Source organism: Rhamphochromis sp. 'chilingali' (genome assembly GCF_963969265.1).
Source record: "Rhamphochromis sp. 'chilingali' genome assembly, chromosome: 14".
Lineage (NCBI taxonomy): Eukaryota > Metazoa > Chordata > Actinopteri > Cichliformes > Cichlidae > Rhamphochromis > Rhamphochromis sp. 'chilingali'.
The window spans coordinates 9,296,533-9,311,108 of NC_137941.1; the positions used below are offsets into that span (position 1 = coordinate 9,296,533).

Sequence of the window (14,576 nt, forward strand, 5' to 3'; positions counted from 1 at the left end):
CTCCAAATGTTTTCAGTCAGTCAAAGGTTTGAACCGCAGTTGGACCAGTTCAGCATCCAGACCCCTGCTAGATAAATGCAGAATGATGCTGGATAATTGAGTATCTTGCTCTACCCATGACATAAAGCATAAACAGTGGCTTTCTTGCCTTACAATACTCATGAGAAAAAGATTCTTAGAGTCAGATTTACTAACAGTCTGCACCAACACGAAACCTTTTGCCTCTAAAATGCTCCTGTGGGGATTTACAGTGTCAGCTTTGCGACTGAAAGGTGTGGACACAGATATTTTTCTTATTACATATGTTTTTGTAGGAGTTTCCCTTTCAGAGCACACAATTTTGTGAGGAAAAGATTTAAATGAACTGCACAAATATAATTTACTAAAGTCTGCAGCACACAGTTTACTAGAAATCGTGTTGAACTGAACATAGAAAAGTCTAATTTTGTGCCCGACGTGGTCATTATGAGAACAAGGTTGTAGTTGCTGGGGTGGATGTCTCAAAGCTCTGCGCAGAATACCAAAACTATGCCTCTGTCCTGTAACTCTTCATTGATTTCTCACCCTGAATGTTTAGAGCCACACGTTTGTTTGGTCCCTGATAATTCTTGTATTTTCATGAGACACAGGAGAACCAAGAGGAGTAAATGGTCGGAAACCACAATAATGTCTCTGCGTGTCTTTTCTAAGCCGTTCCCTTTGTGACCTTTGGTAAGATGGCAGTATCTGATATCCTGAAAATGCGCAGTTAGGGGCAGATTTTTGTTGACATGATCTCAGAGCATTATCCAGAAAATTTAGCTCATGCTGAGCTACATGTGCGAAAATAGTAAATTTATATCGAAGCGTTTGGAGCAGCGTGAGCTGTGTGTCTCCTCAGTAACAGAGACTTCAACAGAGGAGCTCGTGTTAAATCCCCTGCAAAGTTATGAATGACGCTCTAACGGCAAAGTAAATCGTCCGAGGAGAAAAATCAATTTAGAAAATTGCTTGAATTCTTGCCGGCCTGTTTCATTGTCATTAAGAGATCAGACAGAAGGAGGGGATGAGATGAATGTCTCCTTGTGCTTAGGGGGCAAGTGCATAGCTTATACAGCGGCCTCTGAGGGCTTATTAATTTTGTCGGTGTTCCACCAACGTCTGCCGCTTCTCCTCTCTGCCTTTTTAAAGGGTCTGTCCAACAACGAACAAAGGAGGAATGTGAGTAATCGATGAGAAACTCTCTGGAGGAATTTACTCAGTCGCTTGTGTCGATCTTCACAATGGTGAAGAATCCTGTCTGTACTTGGCTCTGATCTCTGCTGTTTTCCGCTGAATAACAGCAAAGTGTGCAGCAATGTTTGATTTTATCCTTTAACTACTTGAAGCAGCCGTTCTTTGGTACTCAGTGATGGGACATGAATGCAGTATGCCGTGATAGGGAGGAAGTGAACAGATGTTGCTATTATCTTCAGCCAAGATGTGCACAATCCATGAATGCAGCTCCCAGTCACTGTGTTCCTCCGTCTTTGTTTCCTGCAGCCTTTTGTTGCTCAACAACAGCCTGAATTAGATCACTGTCCACTGTTTTGCTCTGATGATTAGCTCATAAGCTACTGCAAGCACCCGTGATTACTGAGGCACGAGTGGAACAAGAGACAGCAGAGAGTGACTAGTTGTCATGCACAAGTCCGCCAATAGCCATCTGTTCCAACGTGTAAAATCAGTCTGTGTGAGAGCCTCGACGTATCCCAGAGGAACCGCACACACATTCAGCCACAGAGGAAAAGGCTTATTTAGGCCAGCTATACCTACAGTCAGAGTATATCAAGAATGAAGGAAGAAAAATTCAGTTACATACTGGAGAGCCAGCCTAACCCTTCAGTTAGGGTTAGTTTTGGCAACATGCTGAACGAAAAAATTTTAAGAAACTAGCAGATGTTACAATTCAAAATGAAGGCTCCGGTATATTTTGCCATCACATATTTTTTGTGAAAGATTTTCCAGTTGGCTGTCTTCACATAGTTAAAAGGTGTATAGAAAGGGATGAACAATAACTCTCTCAGGTCAAAGTTGTAATCAGTGATTACAGTGATCACTGGTGATCCCAACACTAATCCTAATCAACTGTAGCTAATGAGAATATGCAAACATGCAATCGCTCTCTCTCTCGCTCCCTCGCTCCCGATTTCCCTGTAAATCTAATGTTACTGTGTCCTAAACCTCCTCCATGCCCAAAGCTGGCTCCAAGAAACAACTCTAAGGCTTTGCTTTTTAGAGGTCTCAGACCACAAAGAAAAATATTTTAAAATAAATTCTTATGAAGACTCTTCAATTGAGAAGTGGGAATGGGCAGACCTAAAGACTTTTATCACCTTTAGAAGTCTTTTACAAATCCAGATTCAATTCAGTGATGGTTCTTAGTGGGCAAAAAGTGCCATTTAAACTCACACGGTCAGTCTGTGGTCATTCCGTGATCTTTGTTCAATGTTAAGGTCCTGGGTATTTTTCTTCCTCACTGTCAACAAGTGCTGCTCATAGGAGATCACCAGATTGTTGGAGTACTCTCTCTCTTACAATAGAAAGCGCTTTGAGATGTCCTCCTACGAACTGGTGGGCAAAGTAATTTTTGTAATATCCATGTGAGATGGAGCAAAAGTGGAAATATTCCAATATCTTCAGGCCACATGAAAATCATGAAAAACAGGAGATGTTATCTTGATGTTCTCAAGAAAACATCTTGGATCCAGGAACCCAATTCATGCACGGTGTGGAGGAAGTATTTAGTCTTTATGAAAGGTACGCAAATCTTATTTATTAATGAAATTAATTAAAACATTTTGTGTTATTTGTTAATTAATTGATTTAATATCAACTTAAAATACCATAGTCAACCATTTCCTAAAGAACTAAGCCAATAGTCCTCTGACCTCACAGTTCTTACACTGTTTCTGTGACTGTGATCCAGACTGATAAAGGTCCTGTAGTCAAGTGGTCAATAAAATGGCAATTTATTAAAAAGCTGGTCATTTTGTCAAGTGTGTAAATGTTTTAAATTTAAACATTTATTAAATCGCTTTAAGTGAGTGTTGTTAAGGGCATTAAAACCAAATGATGGCGGTGTAATTACCCCTTTATTGTTCTCTTATTACTTGATTGCAATTTGTCTCTTTATGGTTTATTTATTGTATTTAGTCTCCAGCGCTGTGTTGTGTAAAAGTCAGAGCTGAGGTATTGCTTCATAAAACCTATGAGGGTACAACATAAGAGTTACAGATACTTGCACCTGATTCAAGTCTTTCACATCAGTAACAGAACGTTGTTTTCACACCCTGCCAAGCACTGAGGTGGCAGTAACCTCTAAACTACACCGACTGAGGGGAAGCGGTGATGGTGGGGATGAAATGTCAGATTAGGTGTTTAGATAAAGTCGGGGCTTTCACAGCTTCGCGGGATGACATGTTTTCATAGCCAGAGGTGGATTCCATCAGCAGCGAGTGCGAACGCGCCTCCTGATGCATCCCAGCAGCGTGACTGCAGAGTGAGACGGAGTTAAGGGGTGTTTGGGTTCATGCATGTTAAAATGTGCTCACACTGACTGCACACTTTAGCTGAGGATGTCATGAATATTGATCTGGAGGTGTGAGTCTGCGTGTGTGTTTGTGTGGGTGTGAAGCATGTGTAAATGACTGCGTGTCAGCTGTGTATATGTTTTTCTGTCTTGCGGGCTCCTCTGTGCCTGTTTGTAACTGTGGTGGCCCAATTTCTTGGTTGTGATCATTAAAGTTTAATCTTAAGCAATTACATGAGGTTATTTTACTTTTTGCAGTAGCTGCTGCTGCGGTTTTCAGAGATTTTGCCTGGATTTTGGTATGTGGAGTTTAAGTAAATGTTAAGGATGGAGTTTCTGTACAGGTCATAGCACTCACTGAAGACATTTATTGAAACTTAAGTTCATATTTTCAGAGGAAAGCATTTAAACTCTTAGTTAAGATGCCTGCTAAATCATGGATGGGGCAATTGGGCTACCTCACCAGGCTATGACTGAGTTGTCACATTCACAATGAAAGGACTTGGCACAGGCGGGATCCACATGCTTGTGTAACCAAAGTGGAAACCTCCAGGGCTCCAGCATAGCTTTTGTAGGAAAAAAAAATGTATTATGTATGTTTGCATCAAGCGCAAACCTCTTGGGCTAAAAATGAAGCCAACACTTAGTGCCAAACTCTCCAGTTCTTCTAACATCCACTAGAGGCACCAGCGGTACTTGAGTTCAGAAAGAAACACGTTCATAGTCTGACAAGGAAAATATTTTTGTTAGTATGGATGGGTACCTCCTTTATAACTCTATGTGGGGGTGAGCAATTTATAACTGACATGTTTGGATTTTGAGGCTTCAACTTAAGACTGTGGCTTTTGTGGATGACAGTGTGGTGCAGCGCTGTAGCCTCATACAGATGGTAAAACATGAAATGGCTGCACAAGATTTTGTTGGAGTTTATAACTGTTTTCTGGGAATTGAGTATTTCAACTGTTTACTTCAATAAAAGTTTTAATCCTTCTTTAGTGATAGTACTCAAGTTTTAGCGCCCATAAAGTAGCTAAAGTCAAATACGTGATATTACTGGGCCATAATCATGGATTCATGTGTGTCACTAATGTTTATGTCATATTAATGGCATTTATATTCTTGATTAGCTTTATCTACAATAATAGTGATTCAAGTAGATTTAAACTAAAAATCAGCAAACTACAATAGAATTAAAGCTTAAAATATCAAACAAGAAACATTGAAATTAATTTAATTTTTCAATTTTTTTTCATTTATATAGCAACAAATCACAGCATTCGCAATAACAGCCTCAATGTGCTTTATGTTATAAGGTAAAGACCCTGCAATATTAGAGAGAAAACCCCAACAATCAGATGACCTATGAGCAAGCACTTAGGTGACAGCGGGGAAGAAAAACCCCCTTTTAACTGGATGAAACCTTACCAGACTCAGGGAGGGGCAGCCATCTGCCATCTGAGGGTGAGGAGAGAAAGAAAAGACAAAAAGGACTGTGGAACAGGGCCAGAGATTAATGGTTAAATGATGAAAAGTGTTGTATAAACACATGGCGAGTGAAAAAAGGTGAGTTTAATGATCCACATTTAGCTTTTTACTTATTTTTTGATGGTCTGAAGGCAGACACAGTCTCTGTGGGGATGGGGTTTTGAGGGGATGACAGGTGGGGAGAAACTGCAGTGACACGTTTAAGATTGAAACTCTGCTTATTGGTCCAAAAAATGGATCATCATATATGTTATTGTAGGGGAGTGGGGTGTCAATAAATTTGGCCAGATTTCGAGAAATGAGAGCTGCTCTACCCAAAGTGAGATGGATGTCATCTCTACTATCAAGACTGGGTTTTTCTCAGAAAGCTTACAAGTTATTGATAAAAGCAATAAACACCACAGGGACCTTCCTGGTGAAACCTGCACAACCAAGTTCAGTTTCCCTGTCGCTAACCATCTCTTCCTTAACATTCCCTGTCAGTCCACATTTTTTGCTTATACTGCTGTCAGGACCAGCAGCTCTACCTTTGAAAGAGCTGCCTGTCCCCAGTCTAAGTGTTCTACCACAAACCTTTGGTGCAGGATGATAAAACAAATCAGGTGATATGTGGAGAGGAGCTGCATGCTTCACAGGAGGTGATGGTAAGCTCTGAGCTCTTGCGAGCTGTAGCTACAGGCCTCGTTATGATTGTCAGATTGTCTAACAGCATCTGACCCCGCCTCCCCCGACACCTTTCCCCATGTGGGTTGTGGGAGCGCTGCATCCGACAATTTCTGTAACCTTTCAAAGTGGACAACCTGAAAATTGCACCTACTTACAGAGTGATGGGCCAGCTGTGGGGAAGTGAGAACGTTTACGGAAAGTCCAACACTAGCAATGACCTGAAGCAAGGACTGTCCTAAATTATATCTTCTTATGGCCATTTGTGGCACTCAACACTTCTCGCCTCACTCTTTGAGGGGAGTAGAGTTGAATACTGTGAACTGACATGTCGCCATTTTCTTTTCTAATATAAAATGGATCGAAACAAAGACTCTTGTCCTTCAGACCTTGTGAAACAAAAGACGATCCATGAAACTCTGCTCTAAAATGTTACAGAAGTGCAATATTTTAGTAGTGCAACTACACAGCCTTTATGTCCTCTTGTCCCCCTGTCACTCATATTAGGACAGTGTCCTGCATTGTGGTTGGTTAGTTTGCAAAAGTCAACCATGTAGGAGAGACATTATCCTAAAGTCTAGCATTTATTTAACATCTTTTGCTGCAAGTAAGGCTTGCACAGAGTGAAAAATTGCAAGTCAAATGAAGACTATGTAGATTTTTGTGCTTTATGATTAAAACTGCCAGCAATAAACAGAAAGCTGCATGAGGATCATGCTCAAAAAGAGAGCAGAGAATCAGCCACTGTTCTTTGTGAGTTGTATAGGTGACTTAGGTACCATGACAGGCTAACCAGGGATGCCACCTTGTTGGAGCCCAACTTTCTTTAGAAACCTAAAGAGGAAGTCTCCACCATGTTGCAGTCACAGGCATGTGTGATTGCTGTGATTCTCGATTGTGTCATTGCTGTGCATCATTTTGTGCACAGCCGAGACTCTGGGCCTGCGTCTTTAGCCGGGTTTTCACATTTATTTGTTGGAAGTGTTCCTCTGCAAATACCCTATAGCTGCTGAATGGGAAGTATGAAATAAATCGATTTGAGGTTATGACTGTATTACGACCAGCTGTGAGACTGAGGTTAATCTGAAGTTAAAATTGTTTTCATGATAATCTGCAGTTGTGTTTAAAATCAAAGTAGTTCTAATACATGGACTGTCCTTAAAATCTCACTTTCCAGCAGTTCCATACAGACTCTGGTTTTTCAGGCATACTGCAGCCTTTACACTGTTTCCTGCAATGAAAAACGCACGGCTATGTTTCTGCAAACTAGTGAAAGTTGCATAGGAGGAGGTGATTGATTCCCAGAAGACTGTCACCACCACTTTAACATGTCCATGTATAATGGTACATCTTCCTGTGTGGGCGTGCAAGCTCTGTATACAGAAGCAGCACAATGATAGTGATCAATAATAGTTGTGCTAGCAGAGTGACCCGAGCAGCCTCACAGGCCGCTCAGAAATACATCAGCCAACTCCTAACAACACCCCAGCTCGTTATTTCCTCCCTGGGGCCGCCATGCAATGCAGAGGCTAAAGGCAGCTGCAGCCACATGTATGTATATAAATATATATCTGCAGTGGGAGGTGGAGTTTGAAGGTGACAGACAAAGTCTCAGTCTCTCCAAAGTGGCTCAAGGTTACAGCTCACCCCAGAGGTTTGTCACTGAGAGGAGGGAAAGGACAGCGAGACAGCTGTGAAACGAATCGACAGTCACCAAAAGAACTGCGAAGGAGAGGCAAAGAGCTGCGTGTCTGATGTTTGTGCTGACCAAATTATTGGACAGTCATACAGCCGTTTCTATTTTAACATCATCGATACTTGTTGGTCGATTTTCTAATGACATTAATGCATTCAACTGGCGGGACGCTAGGGAGTTATACCTCTGTTACTGTTGTAAACAAGTTCAAAAGCACCATTCTGGCTCTGTGGGTGATTTGTGATCCAAATTCGGATTCATTCATTCATCTTTTTGTGAATCTGGAGGAATTCTTTGCCCTGGTGACTCATGAATCTTCCAAATGAAGAGCAGAAGCAGCCATTAGGCGACTTGTGAATGATGTCGAGTCAGCCAAGCCCCGCCACAGCCAGTTGCCGTGTGTAATTGTTCACCCTGTAGCCAGTCCTATCATTCATCATGGGCTGGTCAGTGGAAATCCGTGAGCAGGGTAAGAGAGAGGAGAGGACAAAGGGTGCGAGTTGAAGCTGAGGTTCATTAAGATTGGACCTTTTCTGCCAAAATGTGAGGGACTATAATGTCACTGGAAGCCAAAAGATGCAGTTTGTGGTGACAAGAATGAGCTTGATTTCTTTGACCTGACAGTGCTTGAAATGCCTCCAAAAACCCATTCATTTCCATGAAAGGTCAGGTTTTTTAGCATGAGATGCAAAAAGATAATGTAACGAGGCCAAAGTTAATTATTTGGCAACAAAAATTGTCCTTCTGACATGTGTGGCTTTAATCTTAACCTCTTTATAAATGAATTAACTTGAAAACATTGTTTTCTTAAATCTTACGTATATATAATGTATGTATAATGTGGGGCCAAGGTGATACAGCATAATAATATAGCCAAATTTTAATATGTAACGTGTTTGTGGGTATTAATGATGTAGTATATTCACTTCTCTATCAAGATTGTCCCACACAGTCCCAATCCATGACTGATAATGTTGTGTGTGTTCTTTTACTGTATTTTGCAGTGTGTTTGGGATTATTGTCGTACATTGACACCATTTCCAAGCAGATGCTTTCCAGATGCTTTTCATAGAGGATCAACATCCAACAGACACAATCCACTTTTTATGTTGGAATGGTTCAAATGTTTGTTCAACAACAACAACAAAACACATTAATTTGAATGTGTTCAGGTGCGAGGTTTGAACTAAAAGTGAGCGACAAAGCAGTCCAAAGAAATACTTTGAAAAACCATCTGAAAGCCTGGAGAACTACTACTTTAGATCACTTTTAAGTACAAAATAGTATAATATAAAGAAATGAGGGGAGGCTCAATACTTTTGCACAGCACTGTATGTGCAAAGCCCAATTGCATGCAGCGATCTAGTTTCTACTCTATTACTACTCTACTACTCTATGGCATGCTTTAAAGTGTTAGTTTTTAGCAGAGATGTGTATAACTAGTCAAGTCGTATGATTAAACTTTGTTACCATCACCCATCACCACCAGAAATACTGGTTAGTTTGATGAATTGTTTTATTTCACCACTGTTCAACAGCACAGAACAGATATCAGCACGTCCCTTTTTTCTCTATGATACGAAGTTGCAAACAAACAAGGTGGGAAATAATATTTAAATGAAATTCTGCAGAAATTCTGCAATAGATACTCTTCAGCCTTATAGGGCTAGCTATATTCCACTGATATGATATTGATGATGATGCTTAGTTAATATTGTTTGTAAAAGGAATCCTAATGTCTATAGAGTTATGGACTCTCTTGTCTCTCTGTTTTCAAATATCTTCTACTAGAAATCCAATAATATCCTTCTAGTGAATTTTTTTGGTCCTGAATGACCTTGGATGCCGTCCCAGCCTGAATTGCTGTTTGAGTCAGCCGCTGACTGTATGCATATTTATGGCCTGACATTCAGTTCGTGACGTCTCCTATTATTAGAGAAATGGTTTCCTGTTCAATGTGCCCAGCATGTTTCCATTAAATACTTTATAGAAGAAAGAGGTACAAGAAAGCAGTACACACACACAGTACACGACTGTGTCGCAATTACAACGTATTCACTTACAACAAATCAGAGGATAAATGAGCCCCACTGGCCATGGTTTATTAAGTTGACATTGGAATACATTATTTTGATTTGAATTATTCCGAAATGTCCCAGGCTTTGCCAGAGAGCGTCACTGGCTTTACATCATTAGCAAAGCCAAACAAATAAACTCACATAATCATGTTCCTTCAGGGGAACGCTCGGCTTCACAGATGTCTCAGTTTATCTGCAGAAGTTAATGTTTCTGTAAATAATCCAGGAGCAAATGTTACATTAACATGGTCATATTTCTGTCTGAGTGTAAAGTTATGGGATTCACAAACTATGACCTGAACGACTGCTTCGGTGTTTTGATGCTTTCTCTCACAAAGTATCCATCCATATTTCCCTATTAGCTGGATTTCATGGAAGTATGGCCAAAGTTCCGCGTGAATATTGAAAGAATGTAAATGAAGGCAAATTTTTATCTGTTAACTGTTGTTAGATTATTAGGAGTCATCACATACTGATGCTTGGAGCATTTCTTCTCCCATTTCCATTCCATCCTTTAGCATCATTTTTGGTGGGTTTTCTGATATGCATGTTAAGGGTAGCGAACTGGACTCAAATCTAAAACACACTGGAAATACAAATTCATTTTAAGGCTTGTGTGGGTTGTATCAAATGCTATGAATGAGTTTGAAGTCCTTAGACCATTTTTAATGCTGGCATACACAGAGCAGCATTGGCAGTGCTTTGGCTACCGTATGAACATTGCTCTGATTTTTCTTGCTCTGCTTTTGGTCTCCTCCACACTCTCACTTGGAAGCTTTTAAAATAATCAAGAAAGTGTCTGCTACTTTTTCTACTTATTTTTAAGTTGATGTCTTTATTAGGGATGGGAATTGATGAGAAATTAGTGATTTCATTTCCTTTCTAGATATCACTTGTCAATATGATTCCTTATCGATTCTCACTGGATGCTCGTTGGTTCTGCTTTCAGAATCACCACCTGATACAGTTGACCACATGCTATATCAGTATGTGATGACTCCTAATAATCTAACAATCTTGAAGGTATTTCCCCTCTTACAAATGGACTGATACTGATCCAGACTGTTATCGGCTGACCTGTGCAGCTACTCCAACATTCTCTGATCTACCCAGTTGAATTCAACAAAATATAAGATATTGCCCAAGCTATATAGATGATTTTCAATGCAAAGACACTACATAGCTAGTTCCACATGTAGAATTCAATGAGTGAATCTAATCAGCATCATCTTAAACATAAATTGATGTCTTCTGTCCTTGATGTAACACAGACAATCACTAATGGATCAACACAATACTTCAAACTAACCAGTGTAGCCAAGTAGAAGATTTTCATGCAACCTTTAAATCACACAAAATTAGTATACTTCAATTTGTTTTCCAAGATTGATCATAAAAACATCACGTATAGATTCAAAATCAGATTTAAAAAGTCTAAATGAATGAGAACATTACACGTAAGATAAAAAAATTACAGTTTACAAAATTTCACTTGCTGAGGAGTCTTTATTTCTAAAAACAATTTCTCATCTTCCTCTCCTGCTCTCTTCCCGTAACATTTTTTCCATCTCAGCATCACACATCAACTTTTTTTCTCTCCCCGTAAATACAGCAGCTGTACATTTAACTCACTGCACAAAAGCAGTTTGTGTTTGCTGATATTTTTGTTGAGCTGTTTGAAAAGCTGCATTTGAAATTATCTTGCCACTTGAAAAAAGATATGCTCCCTCCTCTTCCGTAGTGACTATGACAGCAACGTTATTTATGTCTGCACCATGAATGCATCACAGGGATGAAAAGGGATGTGCTGAAGATGTAAGTGATCTGTGAGATGTCATTATTTTCTTATTACTGAGCAAATGTGTGGCTGCAGCACACAGAACAAATAACTCATTCAGAAGTAATATTGCAATCCATCTGTTTATTAGATTTATTAACTGGTTTATTAACTCATTAACTGAATTTGCCAAAAGACTGTTCTAGCACGTTCTGGTCCATTGATTATGAAGAGATTTATAAAGGAAATCTTGAATTAAAGTCCGACTTTAACTGATAACTCCAACTAATCATACTTAAAAATTGTTGCATGTAATAACTAAGGATTTTTGATTAATCGTAGTTCTGTGAATAACTGAGCGAATGTAATTCTCTTTTATAGTTTTATTGTGTACTAGACATTCTTACAAAAAAAGAAGAAAAACTATTAATTTAATCATTTAAGATAACATCTGTAAGTTGTTTTATTCAGTTGAGTTTCTTTTTCTACTGCTTATGTGTAGCAGTATACAGTGTATATGTTAAAGGCTTTTATTGTGACAAGCTGGAACAGGAAGAAGTCCTATCTAGTCGAGTACAACAAATTGGATTTCTGGTGACATGCCCCAGTTGGATTTGTAGTCTCGTACACAACATGACCCAACATGAGATGTTCAACTGGTTTTACAGATGCAGTCATATTGGATTCATCTCTGTGAGAGCCAAGCTGTGAAAGTCTCTTTCCAAAAAGGGACTTGTCTCTTTTTTCCCCTCCGTCAGAAATCTAAGATGTCACACTGTGTGGATAGTGAGCAGCTAAAGGAAACCTAAACTGGATTGATGTATTTATCCAAATTTTTAGTTACAGTTTATGACTCGAGCCATTTTGCATCTTTACAGTTGAGTCCAGCGTGAATGACTGTGTGCAAACGGGATAAGAACAGTCAAGAGCTGGTTATGCCCAGCCTTGAGAAATAGTGATTGCTACGCCAAGCATGAAGCGTGAAAATATAAGGTTATGCATCAACATTCTCTAGATGTGACACGCTTTATTTACGAGATGTCACAGCAGTGAGCGATAAGCAGATTTACTATTGTGCAGTATGTCAGGGGTACAGGGACGGCTTCCTGCGTCACACTATGGCAAATGAATCTCAAAAGCAATAACAACCACTGTAGAGACTGTTTAGTTATTCTTTAGGCCTCAAAGGATGATTCGTGTGATGGCACCACCCAGGACGAGCAAAGTACTGTACTGTTTTAATGACACGGTGGCTGCGTTCCAAGATCAGCTAGGCCTGTGAGCCTGAAGGCTGGACCTGCAAATAAAAGACAAGAAACAAACTTTCTGCCTTTTCTCAGGCTGAGTGGGTTTTTTTTCTTGTTTTTTTCCCACCACCTTTTTACAGCAATACCCCAATGGTACTGAAGGAGACGATAAATACAGTTATTACTGCTTCTCTTTAGACCTTCCCTTTAAATTCATCTGGATTTGTTAGACACACTGCAAAAACCCACCTCCTTAATACTAGAAAAATACACTTATTTTTGGTGAAGATTTGCTTAAAACAAGTGAAATTATCTGCCCATGGGGTAAGTGTTTTTTTCTTAATAAGATTTCTTGAAATAAGAACAATATCTAGATTTAAATAAAGCTAAAAATAAGTATTTTACACTTATTACAGGCAACAAATTAGAACAATTGAAACTTAAAATAAGCTTTAACCACTTATTGTAGGCCACAAATAAGATAATAAAGCTAAAAATAAGTCTTTTACACTTATTCCAGGCAACCAATCATGGCTTGAAACCTAAAATAAGCTTTAACCACTTGTTCTAAGTAAAATGTTGAAGAAATTAAATCTGAAAATAGGCATAAAACACTTATTCTAACAAACAAATCAAGGCAAATAATCTAAAAACTAGTACATTAAATCATTTTAAAGATATTTCTTCTTTTTAAATTTAGCTAAACACTACTTTAAGATTATATTGCTGATTAAGGACAAAACAAAACTGAAACAGAGTAAAAGTGTCCATCTTTATTTGTCCACTTTAACAATAACCTGCAGATAATAAAGATACAATTGAACAGTACAGGTCCAACATTATGAGTTTAAGTGGTTTCAACATTTCAACAGCCTTAGAGGTTTCGCCATTGCCCCATTAAAATTGACGAGTGACATAGGAAGACCACAAAGATTCTAATTTCTTCCGAATGACACCAAATACCACAAAACTTGTCTGGGTGAGTAAATGAACATTTTCCATTTTAGAAATAAGACCCAGATTGAAAAAAAAAACAAACAAAAACAAAACAGAAGTGCCCTCTCCTAATCTTATCTGAAATTTACACACTACTTTCCAATAAATGCATGCCATTCTGCCAGGGCTTTTCTGTAAGATGATGTAGTGTCATGCTCATGAATGGCATCCTGGAGAACTTCTGTCTGAATGACAGACAGCAGGGTTGCCACGCATTTGGGGTAAGTCAGATGGAGTGCATAAAAGTATGCCATCACATATATCATAGCCTCACCAATTTTTTCTTTGTCAAATGTTGTAACTGGTAAATTACCAACAGCAATGACACACTTGCAGCCATCGAACATCACTACTGGACATGACAAGCTTCGTTTCTGGAGGACAGCATCTGGATCTTCTGTAGGCTGCAAGACACAAAAGACATGACAGTCAACATCTTATGTTAATTGTATGTTTTTTTGCTGGGATTTGGTCATAACGTTGGAGATGTCATTATCCTGTTCTTTGTTGGTTACACACATTTTATAGTAGTTTTGACTTATGGTTTATCAAGCGACTCCTTATGTGACCACACTCGTGTACATTAAATACGTTATAAATTAATGAAAACAATAAATTATAGATTTAAGTCTTTCGGCTGAAACTGAAAAAGCATTTGAGTCATGTTTGACCGAAATATTTTGTTTGCCAAATTTTCTGTAGATCTTTATAAGCAAATTTTATAAAACTTACCTTCAGGACATGTAGAAATGCTTCAGAAGCATTCCCCATCTTTTTTGGTGGATGGGCAGGTGTGGGAAAGAGGAAGAGCCTTCATCAGTGCAAGGTGGGCTTCAGCTGGACAAAGCAGAAACAAACCTTCATAAACATAAATTTTAAAGGATGAGAACTTTGTATTCAAATGGTAAAACTTACTTTTGTCCATGGTCATTGGTGGATTCATTGCCTTCTTTGACACACCGTAGAACTCTACCCTGGAGCAGAATTCTTCCCATCTCAGTTTTACTTGACTGATGAACTTCTTGTTGTGGGGATCCAAAATTCTGCGAAGCTCACCCAACGCCTACAATAGGTTTAAAAAAAT

General features: G+C 39.1%; 1 protein-coding gene across 2 annotated transcripts in view; it reads right to left on the reverse strand.

Annotated features, from left to right (window-relative positions):
* Positions 1–13,238: 13,238 nt before the first annotated feature.
* Positions 13,239–14,576, reverse strand: part of LOC308410257 (uncharacterized protein) — a 5,461-nt gene continuing 4,123 nt past the window's right edge. For both annotated transcript variants that reach the window (XM_080903493.1, XM_080903494.1), the window contains exons 7-9: positions 14,408–14,555; positions 14,225–14,329; positions 13,239–13,896 (exon numbers count right to left, since the gene is read on the reverse strand). In XM_080903493.1, the coding sequence (XP_080759619.1) occupies positions 14,247–14,329; positions 14,408–14,555 (231 nt within the window). In that variant the 3' untranslated portion in view covers positions 13,239–13,896; positions 14,225–14,246. The remainder of the gene's footprint in view (positions 13,897–14,224; positions 14,330–14,407; positions 14,556–14,576) is intronic.